Below are 25,634 nucleotides of genomic sequence, written 5' to 3'. Positions count from 1 at the left end.
TGGGGCTACTCTGCATCCAGTGCTTAATCTTATTTAGATTCAACTATGTATGTAATCTCTCCAAATAGCCTACAATAAGAGGATACAAACACTTGCTGTTTTATAATACCGGGTGACTTAAATGAAATTGCCAGTAAAATATTTAAATAAATGCCACAATAATTGACACAAACAGCGAGTCATTTAGACAAAACCTCAAAAGTTTAGTTACTCTGCACTGCGTTTCAGTTTATGATATATATTACTTCAAATGACTGAAGTATCAAAAGTATTGATATTTTGATTTGAGAATTGATTTTAGAGCATAAAGATCTGTTATCGATATTTCAGTGTCAACCCATCATCATCATCATCAGGCCTCATGCTCGATGACGGGTGGTGTCGTCATGCGTAGAGCTAAATCATATTCGCCAATCTTCTCCACTTGGGTCGGTCCAATGCTAGTAGCTCAGCTTCAGCCAGTGATAGGTCCAACTGGTGTAGGTCCCTGGCGATGACATTAATCCAGCGAGTGCGGGGGGCTCCGCAGGGGCGTTTCCAGCCAGCAGATTTGGGGTCAAAGTGGAAGATAGCATATGTTGGGTGTTCAGGAGGGGAGTCTTTGATATGTCCGTACCAGTGCATCCGGCGCTGAGCTGCCCAAACGGGACGTAAGGGGTTGTTGGGTGCATCCTGGAGCGAGATGTTGGAGACTATCATACCATTTTATGCCCTGCAATGCTCTGCTGTTGAAGCCGTCAATTCTCTCTGCCATGGACTTATTAAGAGGCCAGGTTTCTGCTCCATAAAGAAGGATTGAGAGGACTGAGATGTTGTGGATCTGCAGTTTGGTCTTTCTTTAGACGGAGTGGTGTCTCCACAGCGGTTTCCAAAAGGATTTTCATGGCACTGGCTGCCCAAGCACATCTCCTGTTAATTTCTGTGTAATGCTGCCATTGCTAGGGACAATTGACCTGAGGTAGGTGAAGGAGGTCACGAACTTCACTTGCACCCCACTGATGAGCAGTGGAGGTGCGGCTTCACCTCTGATGTGCATAAGCTTGGTTTTTTAGCCAGCTGACCCTTAGGCCCAGTTTGTTGGCTTCCTCTTGGTACATCTCCAAGGATTCTTGCAGTTGGTCTAACGTGGAGCAAAATAGTGTGGTGTCATCTGCGTATTCGAGGTCTGTGAAGGGGTAACTGCCTAGTTGAATCCCGGAAACATGGGCACAGATCCACTCCATCAGATGGTCAATGATGCAGTTAAACAGATCTGGTGCAGCTACGCATCCCTGTCTCACTCCGCTGTTAATTGAGAACCAGGTGGAGTTCTTGCTGTTGATTTGCACACAGCTTTCTGCATCGCTATAGAGCTTCTGAAAGAGGGTAATGATCTTTCGTGAGGCTCCAAGGATGGCAAGGACCTTCCAAAGAGATACATGGTCAACAGTGTTGAAAGCCACCTTGAGATCGAGGAAGGCGATGTAGAGGTGTCTCTCGACGGAATTCATGTGCTTTCTCAATTATGAGACGGAGGGCAGAGATCTGGTCCATTGTGGATCGATCTGGCATGAAGCCTGCCTGCTGGGGGCATCGTTTACTTCTGATGGCCTGAAGGGCTCGGGAGAGAAGTATTCGTGTGAAGATCTTTACTGGGATGGAAAGGAGTGTGATACTTCTATAGTTGCTGCAGACCAGTTTGTCACCCTTTTGTTTCCAGAAGGGGAGGATGATGCTCTGAGTCCAGTCTTCGGGGGGGGGGGGGGGGGGGGTTGTACTCAGTTATCCAACCAATAATGTTGTCACCACCCAATTTCAGCATTTCTGCTGTGATGTTGCAGATCCCAGGAGCTCTGCCGTTTGTAAGTTTGTATAGAGCTTGAGCAACCTCTTCTTTAGTCACAGGGTCTACGCTGCAGTTGCAATTTGTATTGGCGTTTTCAGATAGCATGGTGAGAGTGGGGTCTGTTTGTGGTGGGGAGTGATGCAGGAGTTCACTGAAATATTCCTTCCAGCAGCTGATGCATTCCTCCTCAGAACTGAGTATGTTTCCCTGTGAGTCCTTTACCAGGACTATCCTCTGTTGGCGGAATGTTCTTACTCGTTGCAGGGTTCGATAAACTTGAGTAATGTTATTGTTCGCTGCGGCAGCCTCCAGGTGTTCTGCTTCATCTTGCCAGAATCTCTCCCTGTCTGCTTTTATTGCGGTGTTGCGAATGTGATTAAAGTGACAATATTCAGTCATGTCGCCCCTAAGATGAGCAGCTCTGCGGAGTTCTATGATTTCCAGCATTTGCGGTGATATCCAGGGATGCCTGGGTATACGGTCTGTGCATTGAATGGAGTTGCCAGTTGCCTGATTTATTGTTGGCACAAAGATGTTCCAGTTGGTGAGTTCTGCCTTTGCAAGGCATTATACCTGTTGTAGATGGAACTGGTAAACATAGAGGTGATGTTGGGGACCTTGAGATGGGACGATCTCAGTCGGGGTAGGGCTCAGGATGAAGGAACGGCTTTTAGTTTCAGTCATAACTGGGTTACCAGTAATCGATGATCCATGTTGCCTAGCTGGGCTCCACGGTATACTCGACAGTTGGTTACACTGGATTTCCAGCAGCTGGAGATAATGATGTGATCAAGGGCCTTGTGAGTTTTGCCATCATTGCTGTACCATGTCAATTTGTGTATATTCTTCCTAGGGAACCATGTGTCCACAATAGATCGGCCCCCTGCATTGCACAGGTGTAGGATGCAGTTTCCATTGCTGTTGGTGATGAGGTCTGGGGATTCTGGTCCAATGATGGTTTTGGTCTGCAGCTCCCGGGAAGCGAACAAGACGGTGGCATTGAGATCTGCCAGCACAATAGTGATGTAATGTGGGGGTATCTGCTGAATGACCAGATGTAACTGGTCAAAAAAAGCATTCTTTGCCTGGTCGTCTGTGACCTCTGTTGGTGCACAGGCAACGACTGTCAGTTTACCATGCCGATGATGGAAACGGGCTGTCAGCAGTCGTTCGCCCACTGGGGCCCATCCAATAAGAGATTTTCTGACGACGCCAAGAAACCCTCTGTTGTCATTTGGGCCAGTCCTGATGCAGGTGTGGTCGCCTTCTATCTTCTCACCGCTATCTCGCCAGCGTGATTCGCAGACTCCTGCAATGGAGATGTTATATCTGCACAGTTCCCATGATAGAAGAGTGGCGTGTCCTGGATGTCGAAGATCAATTAATCGTTGGTCAGGGGCAGGCAAGGTTTGGGTCCAAGGGTCAGTCCAGCTATTTCTGATTAGTTTCGTAACAAAAAGGGGGGGGTTCTCTGGAGTGGGTTGTTAGCCCACAGCCAGATAGCCAGCTGGGGGGGGGGGGGGGCTACTCCCTTAGGGCTGCTGGCCCTGCCCTGAACCATTCTTCATTGGGTCCTTCGCCAAGACCAGTTTGCCAAGGGAGACCTACCAGGAGCACAGGGCTCCAGACAACATAGCTCTCAGGGTCATAGGGACACACAAACCTCTCCACCACAATAAGGTGATGGTTCCCGGAATATCAATCCACACATCACTATTCTGTGGGGGTTGATAAGGTTAGAGTTTACTCGTGAATTCATTTAATTCACACTTTGGGGCAACTTATGTTATGATTTGGCACAATATAAGTGATCTATTAGTGTGTGTGTGTAGGTGGCCAGTGGAAGTGCTTCTCTTGTAATTACAGCAGTGATGATGTGACTACAGGCAAAAATCAGCAGAATCAATTTGGAAGTGTTTCAGTTGACATCATCTGCTCTCATTCAAAACAGTCACAGTGCAGGTCTATCTGAACCAGACTGTAAAGTCAGCTTCATGTTTAAGACCAAGTAGTGTCCTGTTGCACAATGGTCAGGTCAACTGCATGATCAGAACTGTATTTAATAATGAAAGCAAAAACTCTAAGAACAGGCAGGAATGCATCAGCCGCTGGAACTGCTGCAATGGAACCTGACAGAACAAAACACTCACTCAGTTGCTTTCAATTCCCCAAAACAGCAACAGGCAGCTTAAACATAGTAATGTCCAAATATTTATGGACTGTACATTTCAATCCATTTTTCAGCCTCAACGGTTACCATTCCAATCAAATCAATCAATTCAATCAATTTTATTTATATAGCGCCAAATCAAAACAAACAGTTGCCCCAAGGCGCTTTATATTGTAAGGCAAGGCCATACAATAATTACAGAAAAACCCCAACGGTCAAAACGACCCCCTGTGAGCAAGCACGTGGCGACAGTGGGAAGGAAAAACTCCCTTTTAACAGGAAGAAACCTCCAGCAGAACCAGGCTCAGGGAGGGGCAGTCTTCTGCTGGGACTGGTTGGGGCTGAAGGAGAGAACCAGGAAAAAGACATGCTGTGGAGGGGAGCAGAGATCGATCACTAATGATTAAATGCAGAGTGGTGCATACACAGCAAAAAGAGAAAGAAACACTCAGTGCATCATGGGAACCCCCCAGCAGTCTAAGTCTATAGCAGCATAACTAAGGGATGGTTCAGGGTCACCTGATCCAGCCCTAACTATAAGCTTAGCAAAAAGGAAAGTTTTAAGCCTAATCTTAAAAGTACAGAGGGTGTCTGTCTCCCTGATCTGAATTGGGAGCTGGTTCCACAGGAGAGGAGCCTGAAAGCTGAAGGCTCTGCCTCCCATTCTACTCTTACAAACCCTAGGAACTACAAGTAAGCCTGCAGTCTGAGAGCGAAGCACTCTATTGGGGTGATATGGTACTATGAGGTCCCTAAGATAAGATGGGACCTGATTATTCAAAACCTTATAAGTAAGAAGAAGAATTTTAAATTCTTTTCTAGAATTAACAGGAAGCCAATGAAGAGAGGCCAATATGGGTGAGATATGCTCTCTCCTTCTAGTCCCCGTCAGTACTCTAGCTGCAGCATTTTGAATTAACTGAAGGCTTTTCAGGGAACTTTTAGGACAACCTGATAATAATGAATTACAATAGTCCAGCCTAGAGGAAATAAATGCATGAATTAGTTTTTCAGCATCACTCTGAGACAAGACCTTTCTAACTTTAGAGATATTGCGTAAATGCAAAAAAGCAGTCCTACCTATTTGTTTAATATGCGCATTGAATGACATATCCTGATCAAAATGACTCCAAGATTTCTCACAGTATTACTAGAGGTCAGGGTAATGCCATCCAGAGTAAGGATCTGGTTAGACACCATGTTTCTAAGATTTGTGGGGCCAAGTACAATAACTTCAGTTTTATCTGAGTTTAAAAGCAGGAAATTAGAGGTCATCCATGTCTTTATGTCTGTAAGACAATCCTGCAGTTTAGCTAATTGGTGTGTGTCCTCTGGCTTCATGGATAGATAAAGCTGGGTATCATCTGCGTAACAATGAAAATTTAAGCAATGCCGTCTAATAATACTGCCTAAGGGAAGCATGTATAAAGTGAATAAAATTGGTCCTAGCACAGAACCTTGTGGAACTCCATAATTAACCTTAGTCTGTGAAGACGATTCCCCATTTACATGAACAAATTGTAATCTATTAGATAAATATGATTCAAACCACCGCAGCGCAGTGCCTTTAATATCTATGGCATGCTCTAATCTCTGTAATAAAATTTTATGGTCAACAGTATCAAAAGCAGCACTGAGGTCTAACAGGACAAGCACAGAGATGAGTCCACTGTCTGAGGCCATAAGAAGATCATTTGTAACCTTCACTAATGCTGTTTCTGTACTATGATGAATTCTAAAACCTGACAAACTCTTCAAATAGACCATTCCTCTGCAGATGATCAGTTAGCTGTTTTACAAGTACCCTTTCAAGAATTTGAGAGAAAAGGAAGGTTGGAGATTGGCCTATAATTAGCTAAGATAGCTGGGTCAAGTGATGGCTTTTTAAGTAATGGTTTAATTACTGCCACCTTAAAAGCCTGTGATACATAGCCAACTAACAAAGATAGATTGATCATATTTAAGATCGAAGCATTAAATAATGGTAGGGCTTCCTTGAGCAGCCTGGTAGGAATGGGGTCTAACAGACATGTTGATGGCTTGGATGAAGTAACTAATGAAAATAACTCAGACAGAACAATCGGAGAGAAAGAGTCTAACCAAATACCGGCATCACTGAAAGCAGCCAAAGATAACGATACTTTGGGATGGTTATGAGTAATTTTTTCTCTAATAGTTAAAATTTTATTAGCAAAGAAAGTCAAAGTCATTACTAGTTAAAGTTAAAGGAATACTCGGCTCAATAGAGCTCTGACTCTGTCAGCCTGGCTACAGTGCTGAAAAGAAACCTGGGTTGTTCTTATTTTCTTCAATTAGTGATGAGTAGTAAGATGTCCTAGCTTTACGGAGGGCTTTTTTATAGAGCAACAGACTTTTTCCAGGCTAAGTGAAGATCTTCTAAATTAGTGAGACGCCATTTCCTCTCCAACTTACGGGTTATCTGCTTTAAGCTGCGAGTTTGTGAGTTATACCACGGAGTCAGGCACTTCTGATTTAAAGCTATCTTTTTCAGAGGAGCTACAGCATCCAAAGTTGTCTTCAATGAGGATGTAAAACTATTGACGAGATACTCTATCTCACTTACAGAGTTTAGGTAGCTACTCTGCACTGTGTTGGTATATGGCATTAGAGAACATAAAGAAGGAATCATATCCTTAAACCTAGTTACAGCATTTTCTGAAAGACTTCTACTGTAATGAAACTTATTCCCCACTGCTGGGTAGTCCATCAGAGTAAATGTTATTAAGACGATCAGACAGAAGGGAGTTTTCAGGGAATACTGTTAAGTCTTCAATTTCCATACCATAAGTCAGAACAAGATCTAAGATATGATTAAAGTGGTGGGTGGACTCATTTACATTTTGAGCAAAGCCAATTGAGTCTAATAATAGATTAAATGCAGTGTTGAGGCTGTCATTCTCGGCATCTGTGTGGATGTTAAAATCGCCCACTATAATTACCTTATCTGAGCTAAGCACTAAGTCAGACAAAAGGTCTGAAAATTCACAGAGAAACTCACAGTAATGACCAGGAGGACGATAGATAACAAATAAAACTGTTTTTTTGGGACTTCCAATTTGGATGGACAAGACTAAGTCAAGCTTTCAAATGAATTAAAGCTCTGTCTGGGTTTTTGATTAATTAAAAAGCTGGAATGGAAGATTGCTGCTAATCCTCCGCCTCAGCCCATGCTACGAGCATTCTGGCAGTTACTGTGACTCGGGGGTGTTGACTCATTTAAACTAACATATTCATCCTGCTGTAACCAGGTTTCTGTAAGGCAGAATAAATCAATATGTTGATCAATTATTATATCATTTATTAACGGGGACTTAGAAGAGAGAGACCTAATGTTTAATAGACCGCATTTAACTGTTTTAGTCTGTGGTGCAGTTGAAAGTGCTATATTATTTTTTCTTTTTGAATTTTTATGCTTAAATAGATTTTTGCTGGTTATTGGTGGTCTGGGAGCAGGCACCGTCTCTACGGGGATGGGGTAATGAGGGGATGGCAGGGGGAGAGAAGCTGCAGAGAGGTGTGTAAGACTACAACTCTGCTTCCTGGTCCCAACCCTGGATAGTCACGGTTTGGAGGATTTAAGAAAACTGGCCAGATTTCTAGAAATGAGAGCTGCTCCATCCAAGTGGGATGGATGCCGTCTCTCCTAACAAGACCAGGTTTTCCCCAGAAGCTTTGCCAATTATCTATGAAGTCTACCTCATTTCATTTTTCATTCCAGAGAACTGCATGCACCTCACAGAAAAGCATAAAACTGAGTGGAAACTATGGGACATCAAAATTATTTTTAGGACAAAGTGCTGCTTAAAGCTGTATGGCCTCTGGATTTTTTAAGACTTAAGGCACAAGAATTTTCTTCATGTGCATTTAAATAAAGGATTCATAATCATCAAAATTTGCACTGTCAGGAATAGGGTTGGGCATCGAGAACCGGTTCCTTTTGGGTATCATTAAGAAATTATTCGATCCACCGACATCAATAGCCTTTTTGTTTAATGGTTCCCTTATCGGGCCTTCAGAGCGGCCATTTTTGATCGTGTTTTTCGGGAAAATGAACATTTCTCTGTTGATTACAGACCCTGCAGCAGGTCTGTAATCAACCGTCTCTGCATTGCAGATCTGCTTTGAACCTTGAATCAATGAAGCAGTGCTCCGATCCGCTGCTTCATTGGCTCTTTGCTTCGCTTCTCTTCAGAAGCGGCAACTCCGCTTCTTAACCTCTCTCAAAGCCATTAAAATATGTCAATCGTGAATCACTGTTGTGCAGATTAAAATGACTAACTGGGACTCCTGTCTTGTTACAAGAAAGAAATGAGAATCATCCTCTGTTCCGTTGCTCCAAACTCTGTGCCGCTCTCTACTGAGTCAAGTTAGAAAGATAGAGTCCGCTTGGAATTAACTTCAAAGCAAATCGCCATTTAAATCAAATGACACCTCTTTCCAAACACTGTAATGTCCATTCGGCTGCTCCCATTTTGTGTTCGGGGTTGCCACAGCGGATACAACCAGATCCGCATTGATATCTGGCACAAGTTTTACGCCGGATGCCCTTCCTGACGCAACTCCGGTGTTACCTGGAGAAACACACACAGCTGCTGGTGTTCCAAAGAGGTCTCCCATCCAAGTACTAACCAGGTTCCGCGCTGCTTAGCTCCTGAGATCTGACAGGATCAGACTGACACAGAGCAGATCGGCTGCTTTCCAAACACTGTAATACAAACAAACTGCAATCAATCAAAATAGTTTTTTTCCTCCCAAAATGAGACATCCTGCGCTGATGTGCAGCAGCCCAAGACTGTACGGCTGCAGACCTGCAGACTCCAGCAGTATGGAGAGACTTTCATGCCATTAATGTGTGAAAGGAAATGCTTTTGACAAAAACTACCGATTGTTTATTTCTATTTATGTCCAGAGATCAAGGATCCAGTGACCAATTTCATATTTATTTACTTTAAGACTAAATAAAATGTTGTTGACATAGAAAACCTGTAAAGCCTACTTGTAGTACACAGAAAATTCACAAGATGTATCGATAAGGAATCGGATTGATAAGTGGAATCGATAGATAAACTCTTATCAATCCCTAGTCAGGAAACAATTTAGAATTTCAACCCATCAGGGACTGAAATTCAAGAGCACAGACACCATGACCTACATTTGGTAGAAACATCAGATCACGTGGGGGCTTCCCCTCAACCTGCATGATGGATGCTGGGAAGGGCACTGTGACTGCCAATCAGTAAAGAAAGACAGTGTGATGTCAGTTGGCTGCTCGCTTGAACAAAATAAACCAAGATGGCAGAAAATGCTCAGAAACAGCTTATTTCTATCCAAATGTTTCTCATATATTTTGTAAAGTTGTGTGAGAAATAAACACTTCTGAATCTAAAAACGCCGTTTTTGGAAAACAGATAACAGCTCAAGTGATTTACACGACATCTTACAGATGGGGACATGCATCAAGAGGGTCAGGTCACAAGGAATCTCAAAACCTCATGCATGTACAAACGCACTTCTTCCTGTAGATGGCGCTAGAAGGAAAACAATGATCGCCATGGGATTCCCCCCAGATAAATGTTGTCTTCATTAAAATGAGGTGTAATTTTGCAATGTTACAAAATTAAACCCATGTTATCATGCTTGGATTTTCAGTAGAAACTAAATTGTCAGTTTTATGACATTTGAAAGGCTGCACAGCTTTTTAGAAAATACTAATAATAAAAAATCATCCTGGGGGGTGGATTACAGTAGTTGAAAGGTTACGAACATTCAGAGAATGAGAAGTGGCATTCATCACGCACATATCATTGCTGTGAATATTTATGGCTGATTCTTCAGTTGCTGATCAAAGCATCTTTAAGCATTTCAGACAGTTATACAAAGATTTGCACAATTATGTAATCAGGCTTTTAAATGAAAAGCCATTGAATATGTCTTAGAATAGCTCACTCAAGTCAAAGTTAGTGAAATGACATCAATTTGATGTGAACTCTGAGTGTGAATGTTGGATTTAAATATGTAAATTAATAAATACAAAGATGGGTCTGATACCAGTACAACAAAGATTTCCCCTCTAGCTGCATAAATTGGTGGAGAAGTGGAAAAAGGTGGAAAGCTGGGGAAGAAAGTTGCATCCAGGAAAGTTCACAAGCAAAATGCTTATTAAAGTTAAGTGGCTCCACAATAAATTAACCCACTTATTCACACTGGAATCAACTGGGGATTAAGGACCTTACCCAAGGGCCCTTAGTGATTTTCAGATGGAAAAGCACTCTATATAATGTGTGCGTGTATATACAGTAGTGTTCAGAATAATAGTAGTGCTATGTGACTAAAAGTAGAAAAGGGGGCGTTCACAATAATAGTAGCATCTGCTGTTGACGCTACAAACTCAAAACTATTATGTTCAAACTGCTTTTTTATCAATCCTGTGAATCACTAAACTAGTATTTAGTTGTATAACCACAGTTTTTCATGATTTCTTCACATCTGCGAGGCATTAATTTTGTTGGTTTGGAACCAAGATTTTGCTGGTTTACTAGTGTGCTTGGGGTCATTGTCTTGTTGAAACACCCATTTCAAGGGCATGTCCTCTTCAGCATTAGGCAACATGACCTCTTCAAGTATTTTGACATATCCAAACTGATCCATGATACCTGGTATGCAATATATAGGCCCAACACCATAGTAGGCGAAACATGCCCATATCATGATGCTTGCACCACCATGCTTCACTGTCTTCATTGTGAACTGTGGCTTGAATTCAGAGTTTGGGGGTCATCTCACAAACTGTCTGCGGCCCTTGGACCCAAAAAGAACAGTTTTACTCTCATCAGTCCACAAAATATTCCTCCTTTTCTCTTTAGGCCAGTTGATGTGTTCTTTGGCAAATTGTAACCTCTTCTGCACGTCTTTTATTTAACAGAGGGACTTTGCGGAGGATTCTTGCAAATAAATTAGCTTCACACAGGCATCTTCTAACTGTCACAGCACTTACAGGTAACTCCAGACTGTCTTTGATCATCCTGGAGCTGATCAATGGGTGAGCCTTTGCCATTCTGGTTATTCTTCTATCCATTTTGATGGTTGTTTTCCATTTTCTTCCACATGTCTCTGGTTTTTTGTCCATTTTAAAGCATTGGAGATCATTGCAGATGAACAGCCTATAATGTTTTGCACCTGTGTATAAGTTTTCCCCTCTCCAATCAACTTTTTCGTCAAACTACGCTGTTCTTCTGAACAATATCTTGAACGTCCCATTTTCCTCAGGCTTTCAAAGAGAAAAGCATGTTCAACAGGTGCTGGCTTCATCCTTAAATACGGGACACCTGATTCACACCTGTTTGTTCCACAAAACTGACGAACTCACTGACTGAATGCTACACTACTATTATTGTGAACACCCCCTTTTCTACTTTTTTTTTTTTTTTACTAATAGCCCAATTTCATAGCCTTAAGAGTGTGCATATCATGAATGCTTGGTCTTGTTGGATTTGTGAGAATCTACTGAATCTACTGGTACCTTGTTTCCCATGTAACAATAAGAAATATACTCAAAACCTGGATTAATCTTTTTAGTCACATAGCACTACTATTATTCTGAACACGACTGTATATATATATATATACACACACACACACACACACACACACACACACACACACATAGATAGATAGACAGCCATTCAAACTCCAACAACTGTAACAATGTTCAGTCCTCACTTAAGAAATGAAAGCTAATGGGTTTGGGGCTGCAGCCAACATAAATACATTTACAGGATGAATTTCACTGCAATACACAGCAGAGCACTGTGACAACAGTAATAATAATAAAAAAAAGTGCAGGCATAAATTTGGTAAAGTCTGTTACCTGGTCAGGTTTCGAGTCTGACATATTGTCTTGGTCGAACACATAGGTGGCGCTGTCTGGACCCAGCAGCCTGCGTGCCATACGCTCCTCATAGGATAGTTTCTTTTACAAAGAAAACATGAACACAGTTATCAGATGATTTCACAGATGATCAGTACTAAGTGGAGGAAAGGAGCCCATCAGTAAATACCTGCTGAGGCCATTTGTTACAAGGAAAATTTGGGACTGTTGTGCCACCATACATGCACATCTTTTGGCTTATGAATGTGTATGTATGGATGATGGATTTCATTTATATATATATATATATATATATATATATATATATATACACACGAGGTCTGTCCATAAAGTATAGGTCCTTTTTATTTTTTTCAAAAACTATATGGATTTCATTCATATGTTTTTACGTCAGACATGCTTGAACCCTCGTGCGCATGCGTGAGTTTTTCCACGCCTGTCGGTGACGTCATTCGCCTGTGAGCACTCCTTGTGGGAGGAGTCGTCCAGCCCCTCGTCGGAATTCCTTTGTCTGAGAAGTTGCTGAGAGACTGGCGCTTTGTTTGATCAAAATTTTTTCTAAACCTGTGAGACACATCGAAGTGGACATGGTTCGAAAAATTAAGCTGGTTTTCGGTAAAAATTTTAACGGCTGATGAGAGATTTTGAGGTGATACTGTCGCTTTAAGGACTTCCCACGGTGCGAGACGTCGCGCAACGCTCTCAGGCGCCGTCGTCAGCCTGTTTCAAGCTTAAAACCTCCACATTTCAGGCTCTATTGATCCAGGACGTCGTGAGAGAACAGAGAAGTTTCAGAAGAAGTCGGTTTCAGCATTTTATCCGGATATTCCACTGTTAAAGGAGATTTTTTTAATGAAAGACGTGCGGACGGGTCCGCGCGTTGGGACGCAGCCGGCGCGGTGCGGCGGCACAGGAAAACCACCTCCGTGTTGATAACCATTTGTAAAATCCAGGCGGCTTTTGATGGCTTTCAGTGGAGTGAGTATATGAGAAATTGTTTAACAGCTGGACATGTTCCAACTTGTCCTTAAGGCTTCCAACGGAGGTGTTTTTCTGTGGCGGAGCGTCGCAGCGGCTGCGAGCCGATGCTGCAATCCGCCCGCACGTCTTTCATTAAAAAAATCTCCTTTAACAGTGGAATATCCGGATAAAATGCTGAAACCGACTTCTTCTGAAACTTCTCTGTTCTCTCACGACGTCCTGGATCAACAGAGCCTGAAATGTGGAGGTTTTAAGCTTGAAACAGGCTGACGACGGCGCCTGAGAGCGTTGCGTGACGTCTCGCACCGTGGGAAGTCCTTAAAGCGACAGTATCACCTCAAAATCTCTCATCAGCTGTTAAAATTTTTACCGAAAACCAGCTTAATTTTTCAAACCGTGTCCACTTCGATGTGTCTCACAGGTTTAGAAAAAAATTTGATCAAACAAAGCGCCAGTCTCTCAGCAACTTCTCAGACAAAGGAATTCCGACGAGGGGCTGGACGACTCCTCCCACAAGGAGTGCTCACAGGCGAATGACGTCACCGACAGGCGTGGAAAAACTCACGCATGCGCACGCGGGTTCAAGCATGTCTGACGTAAAAACATGTGAATGAAATCCATATAGTTTTTGAAAAAAATAAAAAGGACCTATACTTTATGGACAGCCCTCGTATATATATATATATATATATATATATATATATATATATATATATATATATATATATATATATATATCCCACACCATGACAGTGAGAGTTAAAAAAAAAAAAAACAAGGTTTCTGTGAGACAAAGATTGACATGTCTGGCCATAATGATGTATGTATGTTTGGAGGACTAACTGTGAACCATCCAATGCCAGGAACACCATATCAACGTTTAATCTTCCTGTGGGGTTGTTTTGCTGCCCGAGGAACTGTTTCATTGCACAAAGTGAATGGAATAATAAACAGCAGTAGCACCTCTGGACTTGTTCAAATGTGGACACAGCTGCCCATTTCAACAGGAAAAGGATCACATATTCGAGTTGCAACCAAGAATCGATAAACCAATGACTGACTATTACATTAAAAGCCATCTATTTTCATTTCAAAGTAATTTTTTAGAAAAATAAACCAAATTCTGATTCCACCTTCTTAAATAGGAGCATTTGTGAGGTTTCATTACTCTGACAATAATTTGAATATCTTTATATTGTCAACAAAACAACACATTTGAGGATATCATCTTGGGCTTTGGAAATTGTGATCAATGTATTCACAGGTTTCATGGCGTTTATGGACCAAGCAACTAATTGTCAGAATAATTGATAATTATAGTTGTTATTTGCAGTCCTACCCCAAACACACATTAAAGCTGGTTGTGGAAAGGACAAAGCATGAGAACACAAATTTTCTAGAACACCTTTCCCAAAGTCCTGACCTCAATCCACCTGAAAATATCTGGACTACATTTAAAAGTTTCCAAGCCTGGAAACCAACATCATCAACAAATTCTACCAATTGTACCAAGAAAAGTTCTAAAACATTCAGAAATTCTGCCAGAAGCGTTGATGGCAACCATGTTCCATAATGAAACTGAAGACACATTCTAACCAATGACATTTTTTTTCCCACAAATCTGATTGGTTAATCATGAGATTTCAGACCATAAAATATTGCATGGATAGTGCCAAAATATTAAAACTGCTTCACATTTGATGTGTTACTCCGCCCCCTGATGCATGGCTGCGCAGGTATCAACAATGATGCTGCCACCTGAGACAGACAAACTAGTGCAGTGATGACGATCCAGAAATGTGTGGATTTAATGGATTAAACTGGATTGATTGATGGATTTATCGTGAACTCAATGCAGCTGACGAGATGGAGAAATCTGTGGGTATGCACACACAATTTCAAGTTTGGTATGAAGACGCTGTTTCAACGGTGAGCTTTGACGAGCTAACCACACCCTTTTACAACGATTCACTGAATTACTTACAGAAAAATAAACAGTGCAAACGGTGGAATTGGATTGGGAATAATCCTGTTGTGTGTGATGACGTGCAGATGTTCATGCTGGTCACAAATATCCATTTTACCAGTTGCACTAATGCGTCGCTGGTAAAACTCATTTTGTGACCATAAAATCCAGCATGAACATCTGTGAAAGGGTTTTCTCTCACTGTTCAAGTGATCATTAAAACTGCCACACAAGAAAGTGAGCAGATGATCTTTGGCTTAGTCAATGTGCAGAGTGTTTTGCCAGAATGTGCAGAATGTTTTGCTAGGGTCATGTTTTTGCTAAGCGCAGATGTGCACCTTTAATTAATGGTTCAGCCTTGAGGAAAAAGGGGTGTAACCGGAACACCAGTTCAGGGCTGGACATTATTATGGTAAGCCTAGGAGACTGAGGGCTTAAAGCCATAACAGTTTTCATATCAGTGTGAGACCAGACTTTGTGTCTTTCCATTGTTTTGTAATATTGTCACTCCTATATGCTTGTATGTAACTATATTCAATAAAAAGGAGAAGCAAATGGGCGGGGCCTTCAGAGCAGACAACAGTTCTTTCTGAAGGAGTGGCTCGTTTGTTTTCTCCTGATCAGGAAAAGAAATTCAGTGTCTCTTGGGTGATCATTTCTGTGTGTAAACTGGGTTATTCTTTTCAGGTCCGAACAACTCTGACATCTTGGTCCTTCAAGCCAGATGCCAATAGACCCGACCACCTGTCGCCCGTGTAAGTCTGCGGCTGCAGCGCGGGAACCAGTTCCTGCAGACCCTTTTCTGGGGGATGGGTCTCCTCCCTAATGGGTCGACACTTACCGGGGTGAAGGCATTCGAATTCAGCGGCAAAGTCTGATCACGGGTGAGAACTTAATTTCTTTCCGTGCATGTGTGTGGGTGTGGCCGGTACCACCACGAAGGGAAAAAAACCCCGTAATGTCTTTCTTGGTTTGTCTCTTGGCTTAAACACTGTAAGGTATGAGGCAAAAGCCTGGCTGTAAAGTGTTAAATTTTACTCAGAGAGAAAGAGAAAAGTCAGGTGGCGCAGTGGTTAAAGACCATCTGTTACGGAGCCGTGTGCTTGCGTTGCATTCCCGTTGTGTCAGACACCTGATGTGGCTGTTGGCTCCAGATTGAGCCAGCAGCGGTTACAATTGGCAATTTAAAAAAAAAAAAAAGAAAAAAAAAAAGCAAGAGACAACTGAAAGACCACTTTCGGGTCTGGAACAGCGCATAAAAACTGTACAGTGTTAGGTCGGTGAAACCTTCAATGGGCGAGCTGTAAAATTCTGATATATAAATATGTAAATATAAATATAAAATGTGATAACAGCTGAAGCGCAGCGGTGTGAATGTATTTGTGTGAATGTGTGTGTTTTTATGACTGAGGGCGTACGCAACTGAATCGCGGGGGCCTGTCACCAGTTTTAACCCACTGGCAGAAACGAAGCCCTGTCTGTGAAGTAGGCTGTAAGCGTTCTATACGCATAACACCTGTTTGCAAGCCTATGAGTCTGAAAAGAAGCCATAAGCAAGGTCACCCACCTCTCAGAGGTCGAAGTGGTGACACTTTTCAGACTGATCGGTGACCAAACAGTGAAAAAAAAAAAAGAACAGCCTGTTCGTTTAGATCTCCCTATGAGATAACCCCACAAACAGCTAAAATGGGTAACTGCTGTTCTCACAGTAAACATGACACACAGTCAAATGATGTTTGGTACATGGAGACAAAAGATCCAGCATCACCTGAACACTTAAAGATGTGGCGAGAGACAGTTAACTTCTCGGGAAAATTACAGTTAAACTCCACAACAAAGTCATTTGATACTATAAAAAAGAACACCAGTGATTTTACAAAAAGGCAAGAGAGATGTGGAGTGAAATGTACACCAAACTATGCTTTTGCACCAAACACAGCAGTTTTTAAACCTGCCGGAGCAGTCATAATGATGTGTGAGGAAGAAGTGTATTTTGCAGGAAAGGGCAAAGGTCAGTGCCACAGAGCGGCCAGAGGCAAAGCCCGTGAGCGTGAGATGAAGAGGAAATTGACTTGTTGGAAGTGTGGGAAGAATGGACACTTTGCGCGTGAATGTACACACTCGTAGAGATAAAGAGTTCTCCGTTTTCAACATGAATTTTGTTTATGTACACATAAGGTTGCCATTCTTTCTTTTCAAGCAGATTATACTTGTCAAATTTTCCTTACTTTATTCTGTTGTCGCTATATAGACAGATTGTGTGTAATTATTGTGAATTGGTTTAGATAAAACTGTCAAGGTCACAGTTGCTGGCGCTCCAACATTTTAAAGTGTGGAGTTAAGATATTGAGAAATAAGTGCACATTAATCAATTCTGTACGTGTATATGAGTATGAGTTGGTGTCCAGGGACAAAGATAGAGTATTTTGAGGGAGAATTCTGAAATAGATCCGTTGATGAAATAAAACTTTTCAGTTTGTTAAGATGATAACTCAAAGACAATAAATACTATCGTCTTCCTACTTTCTATATTGAATGATCATGTAACTGGGAGGAAATGGTTAATTTTTGTACACTGGATAAGGTGTAAAAGGTGGTTAGTTCCGCCTACTTAACGGATTTTAAGCAAAGCTGATCAAGATTATATTCCGGTAGAGTGATTAATGATTGGGTTATTGTTGTGATATATTTTTTGTGTGTTGTTGGTTTGAAATTTGTGTGAGGTGATTCTATTCTATCTGGGGAAATATAAGAAAATTCAGATTGACTGCTTCAATTGAATATTGCAGTATTTGGCCCATTTTGCCTCAGTAATCATGAATGAGTTACTGTGGACCTGACCAATTAGATCAATAAGTTCCAGCATTCATTGTCCGGAAACAGGTTCGTGCAAGCAATGAAGACTTTGGGTCATAAAACATTTCTATGAATCACGTCCCCAGTATACATATTAAATACTGCTAAAAGATTGAAAAATTGTTAATTGACTGATCCACTAATTTTTTGATGGCACATAACAGACAGAAGGGAGCAGTGGTTGTGGTAGGTTCTCTGAGGACTATTAAAAACTGATGGTAAGACTGTGATTGCATACCCGGTTCTTGACCTCCGGGTCCCAAACAGCCTGACAGAAGGTTGGCGAAAGAAAAAAGTCTCCTATCAGTCCACTGTAATTAACAGTTCCATTGAGTTCTACGTGTCTAGATGTGTGTAATATGTTGCGTCATTGCTATGGGAGACTGAATTATGTCCCCCCATCCCGACGGGGAAAACTGGTGGTTAAGTACACTGTTTGTGAGCTTTTTGATGTTTCTACAATGATGATGCTGTGAGTGTAGACATTCAAATTCGATAAACAGGGAGGAAGAATGACAGGGTTTTTCCTCTATATTGTCAATATATATTAGCAAATATTAATGTCTTTACTTTGATGTACTCTGTGATTGTGTCTTTGATTCTGTTCTCCGTTTTTCATATATACATGTATGTATGTGTGAGAGTTCATGTACCATTATTCCTTCAAATAATTACCCATTGTCAAAGCAATCACTGTTCAAGTGATCATTAAAACTGCCACACAAAGAAAGTGAGCAGATGATATTTGGCTTAGTCATGTGCAGACTGTTTGCTAGGGTCATGTTTTTGCTATAGTGCAGATGTGCACCTTTAATTAATGGTTCAGCCTTGAGGAAAGAGCATTGTACCAGAACACCAGTTTCAGGGTTGGACATTATTATGGTAAACTTAGGAGACTGAGGGCTCAAAGCCATAATGGTTTTCATATCATGTAAGAGCAGACTTTGTGTCTTTCCATTGTTTTGTAATATTGTCACTCCTATATGCTTGTATGTACTATATTCAATAAAAAGGAGAAGCAAATGGGCGGGGCCTCAGAACAGACGACAGTTCTTTCTGAAGGAGCGGCTCGTTTGTTTTCTCCTAATCAGGAAAAGAAATTCAGTGTCTCTTGCATGATCATTTTCTGTGTGTAAACTGGGTTGTTCTTTTCAGGTCCGAACAACTCTGACAATCTGCAAGTCATCAGACACAACAGGATTATTCCCCAATTTAACCAAACAATGTGTGGATACTGTACACAAGATATGTCTGTATGCATGTATACAACCCCAATTCCAATTAACTTGGGGCGTTGTGTGAAATGTAAATAAAAACAGAATAGAATGATTTGCAAATCCTCTTCAACCTATAGTCAGTTGAATACACCACAAAGACAAGATATTTAATGTTCAAACTGATACACTTTTGTATTTTGGGTAAATTTTTGCTTATTTCGAAATGGATGCCTGCAACACATTTCAAAAAAGCTGAGACAGGGGAACAAAAGACTGATGAATGCTCAAAGAACATCTGTTTAGAACATTCCACGGGTGATCAGGTTAATTGGAAACAGGTGAGTGTCATGATTGGGTATAAAAGGAGCATCCCCGAAAGGGCAACCATCACAAGCAAAGATGGGGTGAGGATCACCGCTTTGTGAACAACTGTGTGTAGGGGGGGGGAATAGTCCAACAGTTTAAGAACAATGTTTCTCAACGTTCAATTGCAAGGAATTTAGGGATTCCATCATCTACAGTCCATAATATAATCAGAAGATTCAGAGAATTTTCTACACGTAAGTGGATGTAAAGTGAATGCCTGTGACATTCGATCCCTCAGGCGGCACTGCATTAAAAACTGACATTGTGTAAAGGATCTTTCCGCATGGGCTCAGAAACACTTCAGAAAACCATTGTCAGTTAACACAGTTTGTCGCTACATCTACAAGTGCAAGTTAAAACTCTACCCTGCAAAGTGAAAGCCAAACATCAACAACATCCAGAAACACTGCCGCCTTCTCTGGACCCAAGCTCATTTGAAATGGACAGACGCAAAGTGAAAAAGTGTGCTGAGGTCTGATGAGTCCACATTTCAAATTGTTTTTGGAAATCATGGACGTTGTGTCGTCTGGACAAAAGAGGAAAAAGACCATCCAGATTGTTACCAGTGCAAATTTCAAAAGCCAGCATCTGTGATGGTATGGGGGTGTGTTAGTGCCCATGGCATGGACAACTTACACATCTGTGATGGCACCATCAATGCTGAAAGGTACATCCAGGTTTTGGAGCAACACATGCTGCCATCCAAGCAACGTCTTTTTCAGGGACGTCCCTGCTTATTTCAGCAAGACAATGCCAAGCCACATTCTGCAAGTGTTACAACAGCGTGGCTTCGTAGTAAAAGAGTGCGGATAATAGACCGGCCTGCCTGCAGTCCAGACCTGTCGCCCACTGAAAATGTGTGGCACATTATGAAGCGCAAAATACGACAACGGAGACAACTGAAGTCGTACATCAAGCAAGAATGGGAAAGAATTCCACCTACAAAGCTTTAACAATTAGTGTCCTCAATTCCCAAATGCTTATTGAGTGTTGTTAGAAGGAAAGGTGCTGTAACACAGTGGTAAACATACCACTGTCCCAGCTTTTTTGAAACATGTTGCAGGCATCCATTTCAAAATGAGCAAATATTTGCACAAAACAATAAAGTTTCAGTTTGAACATTAAATATCTTGTCTTTGTGGTGTATTCAATTGAATATAGGTTGAAGAGGATTTACAAATCATTGTATTCTGTTTTTATTTACATTTACACAACATCCCAACTTCATTGGAATTGGGGTTATATATGCATGTATACCTATGGCCCTGTGTTCATGTCAGAAAACTCTAAACAAGACTTGTGCACAAAAAAAAAAAAAAAAAAAAGCTTGTTGTGCAATCATTTTGGCCCAGAAGAAAGGAGTATTAAAAAAAAAATGCCTGTAAGCATTTGACCACAACTGTAGTACAGTATAAACTGACAATTTTTTTTTTTTTTTACAGCTGTAAATTTCCATGAGGTGATCTACATCTGCTTTATCAAACACGTACCTGGCCAGTTTTTCTCCTGGCCTCCTTTGAGCGTAGCTTCTTTTCCAGATCCTGGATGAGGGCATCTTTAGAGCCCTGGATATCTTCATCTGTGGAGCGAGAGGAAGACGGCCGAGCTGTTATGCCTTTTTCAGGATGGGCTTGGGAGACTGTGAGAGAAGGAAGTTCAAGAGAAAATATTTACTGTAGAGATGGGACAAGATAAAGACAACACAGAAGTCACCAGTTAGGATTAGAGAAGAAGGCCTAATGAACACACCATCACCCAAATTATATACAGCTGAGTGATCTTTGTCATTTGATTGGTGCTTTAATGTCACATGACATGGTTTATTTGTCCCATTTGTGTTGCATTTCATTTAGTGTGCAATTTGGTTCTATTTACCATGCAAATTTGGTTCATACATTTTGTACCATTGCACTCTGCGACCCCTGCCCACTAATGGGGGTGGCATTTAGCTAAACATGGCGGAGTTTGTTTTGCTGACAGACAACGATTTGAAGGAGCTAATTGATGGGCACTACGCTGTAAGCCGTTTGGAGGCATGAAGAGCTGTTTGGATGAAAAGCTTGACAAACTTCTGATGTGATTTTTTGCTGACTGAGGAAGTACATGGCCTTTTTTTTGGAAGTACACAGTCAGTGCACAGCATCACGGACTGAATAATCACAATTGTTTTTTAACTAACTGTTTTTCCAAACTGACTGAGAACAATTTTGGACTCCTATTTATAGTTTGTGTTGGACTGTTGATGTCAAAGCACCAGTGACACACACCAAATGTAAGTCCCTTTTCTGTTTCTTTATAAATTAATAAAATATCAAATGACAAGGATCTATTTTAGCCGTAATATAAAACAAATAATGAATGTTTTTCATTCTTTCAATGGAATGCCTCCGATGACTGGAATGTCATTTGGACCAACTGCCTTTCCATTCATCATCCTCTTTATAGCTGCCCTCACGTCATCTTTACTAATCTCTTGGATTTCCTGATTAACTCTCTCCACATCATCCAGCCTTTTCTCTCCCTCATTTTCTTCATTCATCAGCTACTCAAAATATTCCCTGCACCTTCTCAAAACACTCTCCTCACTTGTCAGTCTGTATCCTTGATAACCTGACTTGCTGCAGATCCTTTACAGTTCTGTCCCATAGATTGGCCAATCAGTACAAGTCCTTTTCTCCATTCTTCCTGTTCAAATTCACGTAGAGCTCGCGATATGCCTTTTCCTTGGCTTTATCCACTTCTCTTTTCACTTTATGCTGCTTCTCCTTGTACTCCTGTCTACTTTCTTCATCTCTCTCATTACCCCAGTTCTTTCTTGTCAACCTCTTTCTCCTTATGTTTTCCTAACCATCGTCATTCCACCACCAAGACTCAAACCTTCCATCCACTGTCCAGATGTCACACTCAGTGCCTTCTTAGCTGTCTCCCTCACCACATCTGCAGTACTTTCCCAGTTGTCCAAAATTGCTTCCCCTCCATCCAGTGCCTGTCTCACCTGCTCACTGAATTACACACAACAGTCTTCCTCCTTCAGCTTCCACCATCTGATCCTCTGTTGAGCTCTGACTCTCGTTTTCACTTTTAAAGTCATCCTACAAACCACCATCCCATGCTGTCTAGCTACACTATCTCCTGCCACCACCTTACAGTGTCCAATTTCTTTTAGATCGCATCTCTTATAAAGACTGTAGTCCACCTATGTGCACCTTCCTCCACTCATAGGTCACCCTGTCCTCCTCCCTTCTCCTAAAGTGGGTATTCACTACAGCCATTTCCATCCTTTTTGCAAAATCAACTACTATCTGCCCTTCCACTATTACTTCCTCATCACCACTGTTCACTTTGCCAACATGCCCATTGAAGTCTGCTCCTATCCCCACTCTTTCATTCTTGGGCACACTGTCCACCTCCTCATCTAACTCACTTCAGAAATCTTTCTCCATCTCACAACCTACCTTTGGGGCATATGCACTGATGATATTTATAATCACCCTTTCAATTTCGAACTTCACACTCATCACCCTGTCAGACACTCGCTTAACCTCCAACACACTCTTAACATACTCTTCCTTTAAAATGATACCAACACCATTTCTGTTCCTATCCATACCATGATACAAGAACTTGAACCCACTGCCTATGTGCCTGGCTTTACTTCCCTTCCACACACAATATGTCTACCTTTCTCCTCTCAATCATGTCAGCCAGCTCTCATCCTTTACCAGTCATACTGCCAACATTCAAAGTTAGGACTCTCACTTCCACCCTTCTAGTTGTTCTCTTCTCCTGCTGTCTCTGGACATGTTCTCCTCCTCCTCTTTGCCCAGGAGTAGCCCAATTTCCACCAGCACCCTGTTGGGCAACGGCACCAGTGGTGGTCATTGTTAACCTGGGACTCAGCCAATCTGGTATGGAAATTTGATTTGTAATCTGTATCTTCATTTTGGCTGGTTTTACATTAGATGCCCTTTCTGACACAACCCTATCTCATTTATCCAGGCTTTGGCACTCAGAGTGCACTGGCTACACATCCAATGTGGCTTGAGGTTTCTGACGCAGAGATTGGTTATATCAAATAAATGTTTTGACCCAATGCAGTCACAGGCCATCCTTTCAGCAGTGTCTCACTCAAGCAACATTTCATTCAATCTGAACTTTAAAACACTTTGCAAAGAGACCCTGAGTGTTAATGCCTTTTTAAAACTACAGCAACACTTTATATGCTCCATATAAATTAATTTAAACATTGCTGTGACTTGGTGGCGCACCGTCCTCAGCTGCACATTTTTTATCTGAAGCAGCTACTGGAGGTGTAGGTCGCACTGTGCAGCATGCAGAGCGGAAGGAGGCAGAGACAAGGCCAAACAAATGCTTTGTCACGGCTGAATAAAACCAAAGAGGATTACAGCATTGACAGATTATTACACACATAACAATCCTTTAGAAAGTATTTCCAGACACATCCTGATGGTCAACCGCCCTCTGCTGCTTCAGCCCTTCTCAACAGTGTCTCTCAACCCCCTCCAATTGCATCTGTTTTTCTCTCATCCATCACTGCGCAAAATGCAGAGTGCAACTCACGTGCTTGGTGTTCCCTTGTAGCTGGCAGGCAGTGAGACCACAGCAGGTGGAACCCTGTTGTTGCTGGGCGGGTCTGGGGGGATGAGGGGAGAGGAGGGAGAAACAGAGGAGCGAGCGAGTGAAGAAGACACTGATAGAGGCTGTTGAGGGCAAGATCTGCTGAAGTGGACTCTGTGGGAAGGACAGGGCTGGATGGGAGAGTGGGGAGTGGGATGGGGAGCTGTGAGGCAGGCTGGAATTAGGAGACAGCGTGGAGGAGGTGTAAGGAGAGAAGAGGACTTTAGGGGAGTACAGAGCAAAGGTAAGCAGCGGGCGCTGACATGGTGTCCTGGGTTGGCTGGCAGGCTAGCGCTGCCGAGGCCAATGGTGGCACTGAGGTTGCTGGGAGTGAGGGTGATGGTGGACCGCATGGTGGTGCAGGGGACAGAGGCATGAGGAGACTGGAGATGGTGAGGCAAAGGTGAAAGGGATGTGAGCGGGCAGATGTGGAGCAAAGAGGGAGGCCCAGCAGAGGAAGCCGGGGTCGGAACGGGGGAGTTTAGACTCGATGAGGAAGGATGATGAACTTGGTCGTCCCATTGGCCTGGTGTGATTTTGTTTTTGCATGTTAGCGTGTTTAGGCTCACAGACTGAAACTCTGACAAAGACACAGACTGACTATGAGGAAGGGACTGAATCTGCGTTGGCTTCATGTTAGTCAAAGTTGGACGCTCCATTAGGACTGAATTATTTTGAAGACTGTGCGTTCTGGTGAGAGCCATTTGCTTCTCCTGGGCATCTCCTTAGCACACTCTCATAGCTCGGGGCCTGGAAGGCTGGCTGCGAACTGAATGAAATGTCTTGGTCGCTCATAGTGAAGGCACTGGGAGGGAAGGCGCTGGAGCTGAAGGTGGGCAGGTCCATGTTTCCAGCTGAGTGGCAGGGACTAAAGTGGACAGAAACAAAATAAAACTGCACAAAAACTGAATTAAGGTATTCAGGTATTTCTCACAGGGCCTCAAAAAATTGATTGTCCGATTGTCTTCCGGGGGCGAGAGCAGGCGACATTGAAGGAAATTTGAAACTGCTGGCTAAGGCTAAGTGTAAATTTGGTAAGATTGTAATTCACGTCGGCAGTAATGACACCTGGTTACGCCAATCGGAGGTCACTAAAATTAACATTGAATCGGTGTGTAACTTTGCAAAAACAGTGTCGGACTGTTTTCTCTGGGCCCCTCCCCAATCGGACCGGGAGTGACATGTTTAGCCGCATGTTCTCCCTGAATTGCTGGCTGTCTGAGTGGTGTCCAAAAAATGAGGTGGGCTTCATAGATATTTGGCAATGCTTCTGGGGCAAATCTGGTCTTGTTAGGAGAGACGGCATCCATCCCACTTGGATGGAGCAGCTCTCATTTCTAGAAATCTGGCCAATTTTCTTAAATCCTCCAAACCGTGACTACCCCAGGGTTGGGACCAGGAAGCAGAGTTGTAGTCTTACCACCCCTCTGCCATCCCCCTCATTACCCCATCCCCGTAGAGACGGTGCCTGCTCCCAGACCACCAATAACCAGCAAAATCTATTTAAGCATAAAAATTCAAAAAGAAAAAATAATATAGCACCTTCAAACTGCACCACAGACTAAAACAGTTAAATGTGGTCTATTAAACATTAGGTCTCTCTCTTCTAAGTCCCTTGTGGGTAAATGATATAAATAATTGATCAACATATTGATTTATTCTGCCTTACAGAAACCTGGTTACAGCAGGATGAATATGTTAGTTTA

The 25,634-nt window shown here is 42.2% G+C and overlaps 1 protein-coding gene across 1 annotated transcript in view; it reads right to left on the bottom strand.

The window, feature by feature from the left end:
- myot (myotilin) overlaps positions 1-24,774 on the bottom strand; it is a 46,937-nt gene extending 22,163 nt beyond the window's left edge. Inside the window, exons 1-5 of the mRNA XM_034181840.1 lie at positions 24,661-24,774; positions 24,192-24,311; positions 23,872-24,109; positions 20,781-20,929; positions 11,884-11,985 (exon numbers count right to left, since the gene is read on the bottom strand). Coding sequence (XP_034037731.1) covers positions 11,884-11,985; positions 20,781-20,929; positions 23,872-24,109; positions 24,192-24,311; positions 24,661-24,774 — 723 coding nt within the window. The remainder of the gene's footprint in view (positions 1-11,883; positions 11,986-20,780; positions 20,930-23,871; positions 24,110-24,191; positions 24,312-24,660) is intronic.
- Between the last annotated feature and the right edge of the window lie 860 nt (positions 24,775-25,634).

This window comes from Thalassophryne amazonica, chromosome 11 (assembly GCF_902500255.1).
Source record: "Thalassophryne amazonica chromosome 11, fThaAma1.1, whole genome shotgun sequence".
Classification (NCBI taxonomy): domain Eukaryota; kingdom Metazoa; phylum Chordata; class Actinopteri; order Batrachoidiformes; family Batrachoididae; genus Thalassophryne; species Thalassophryne amazonica.
Note: the sequence above shows the minus strand (reverse complement) of the source record. Positions and strands in the feature narration are given on the sequence as shown.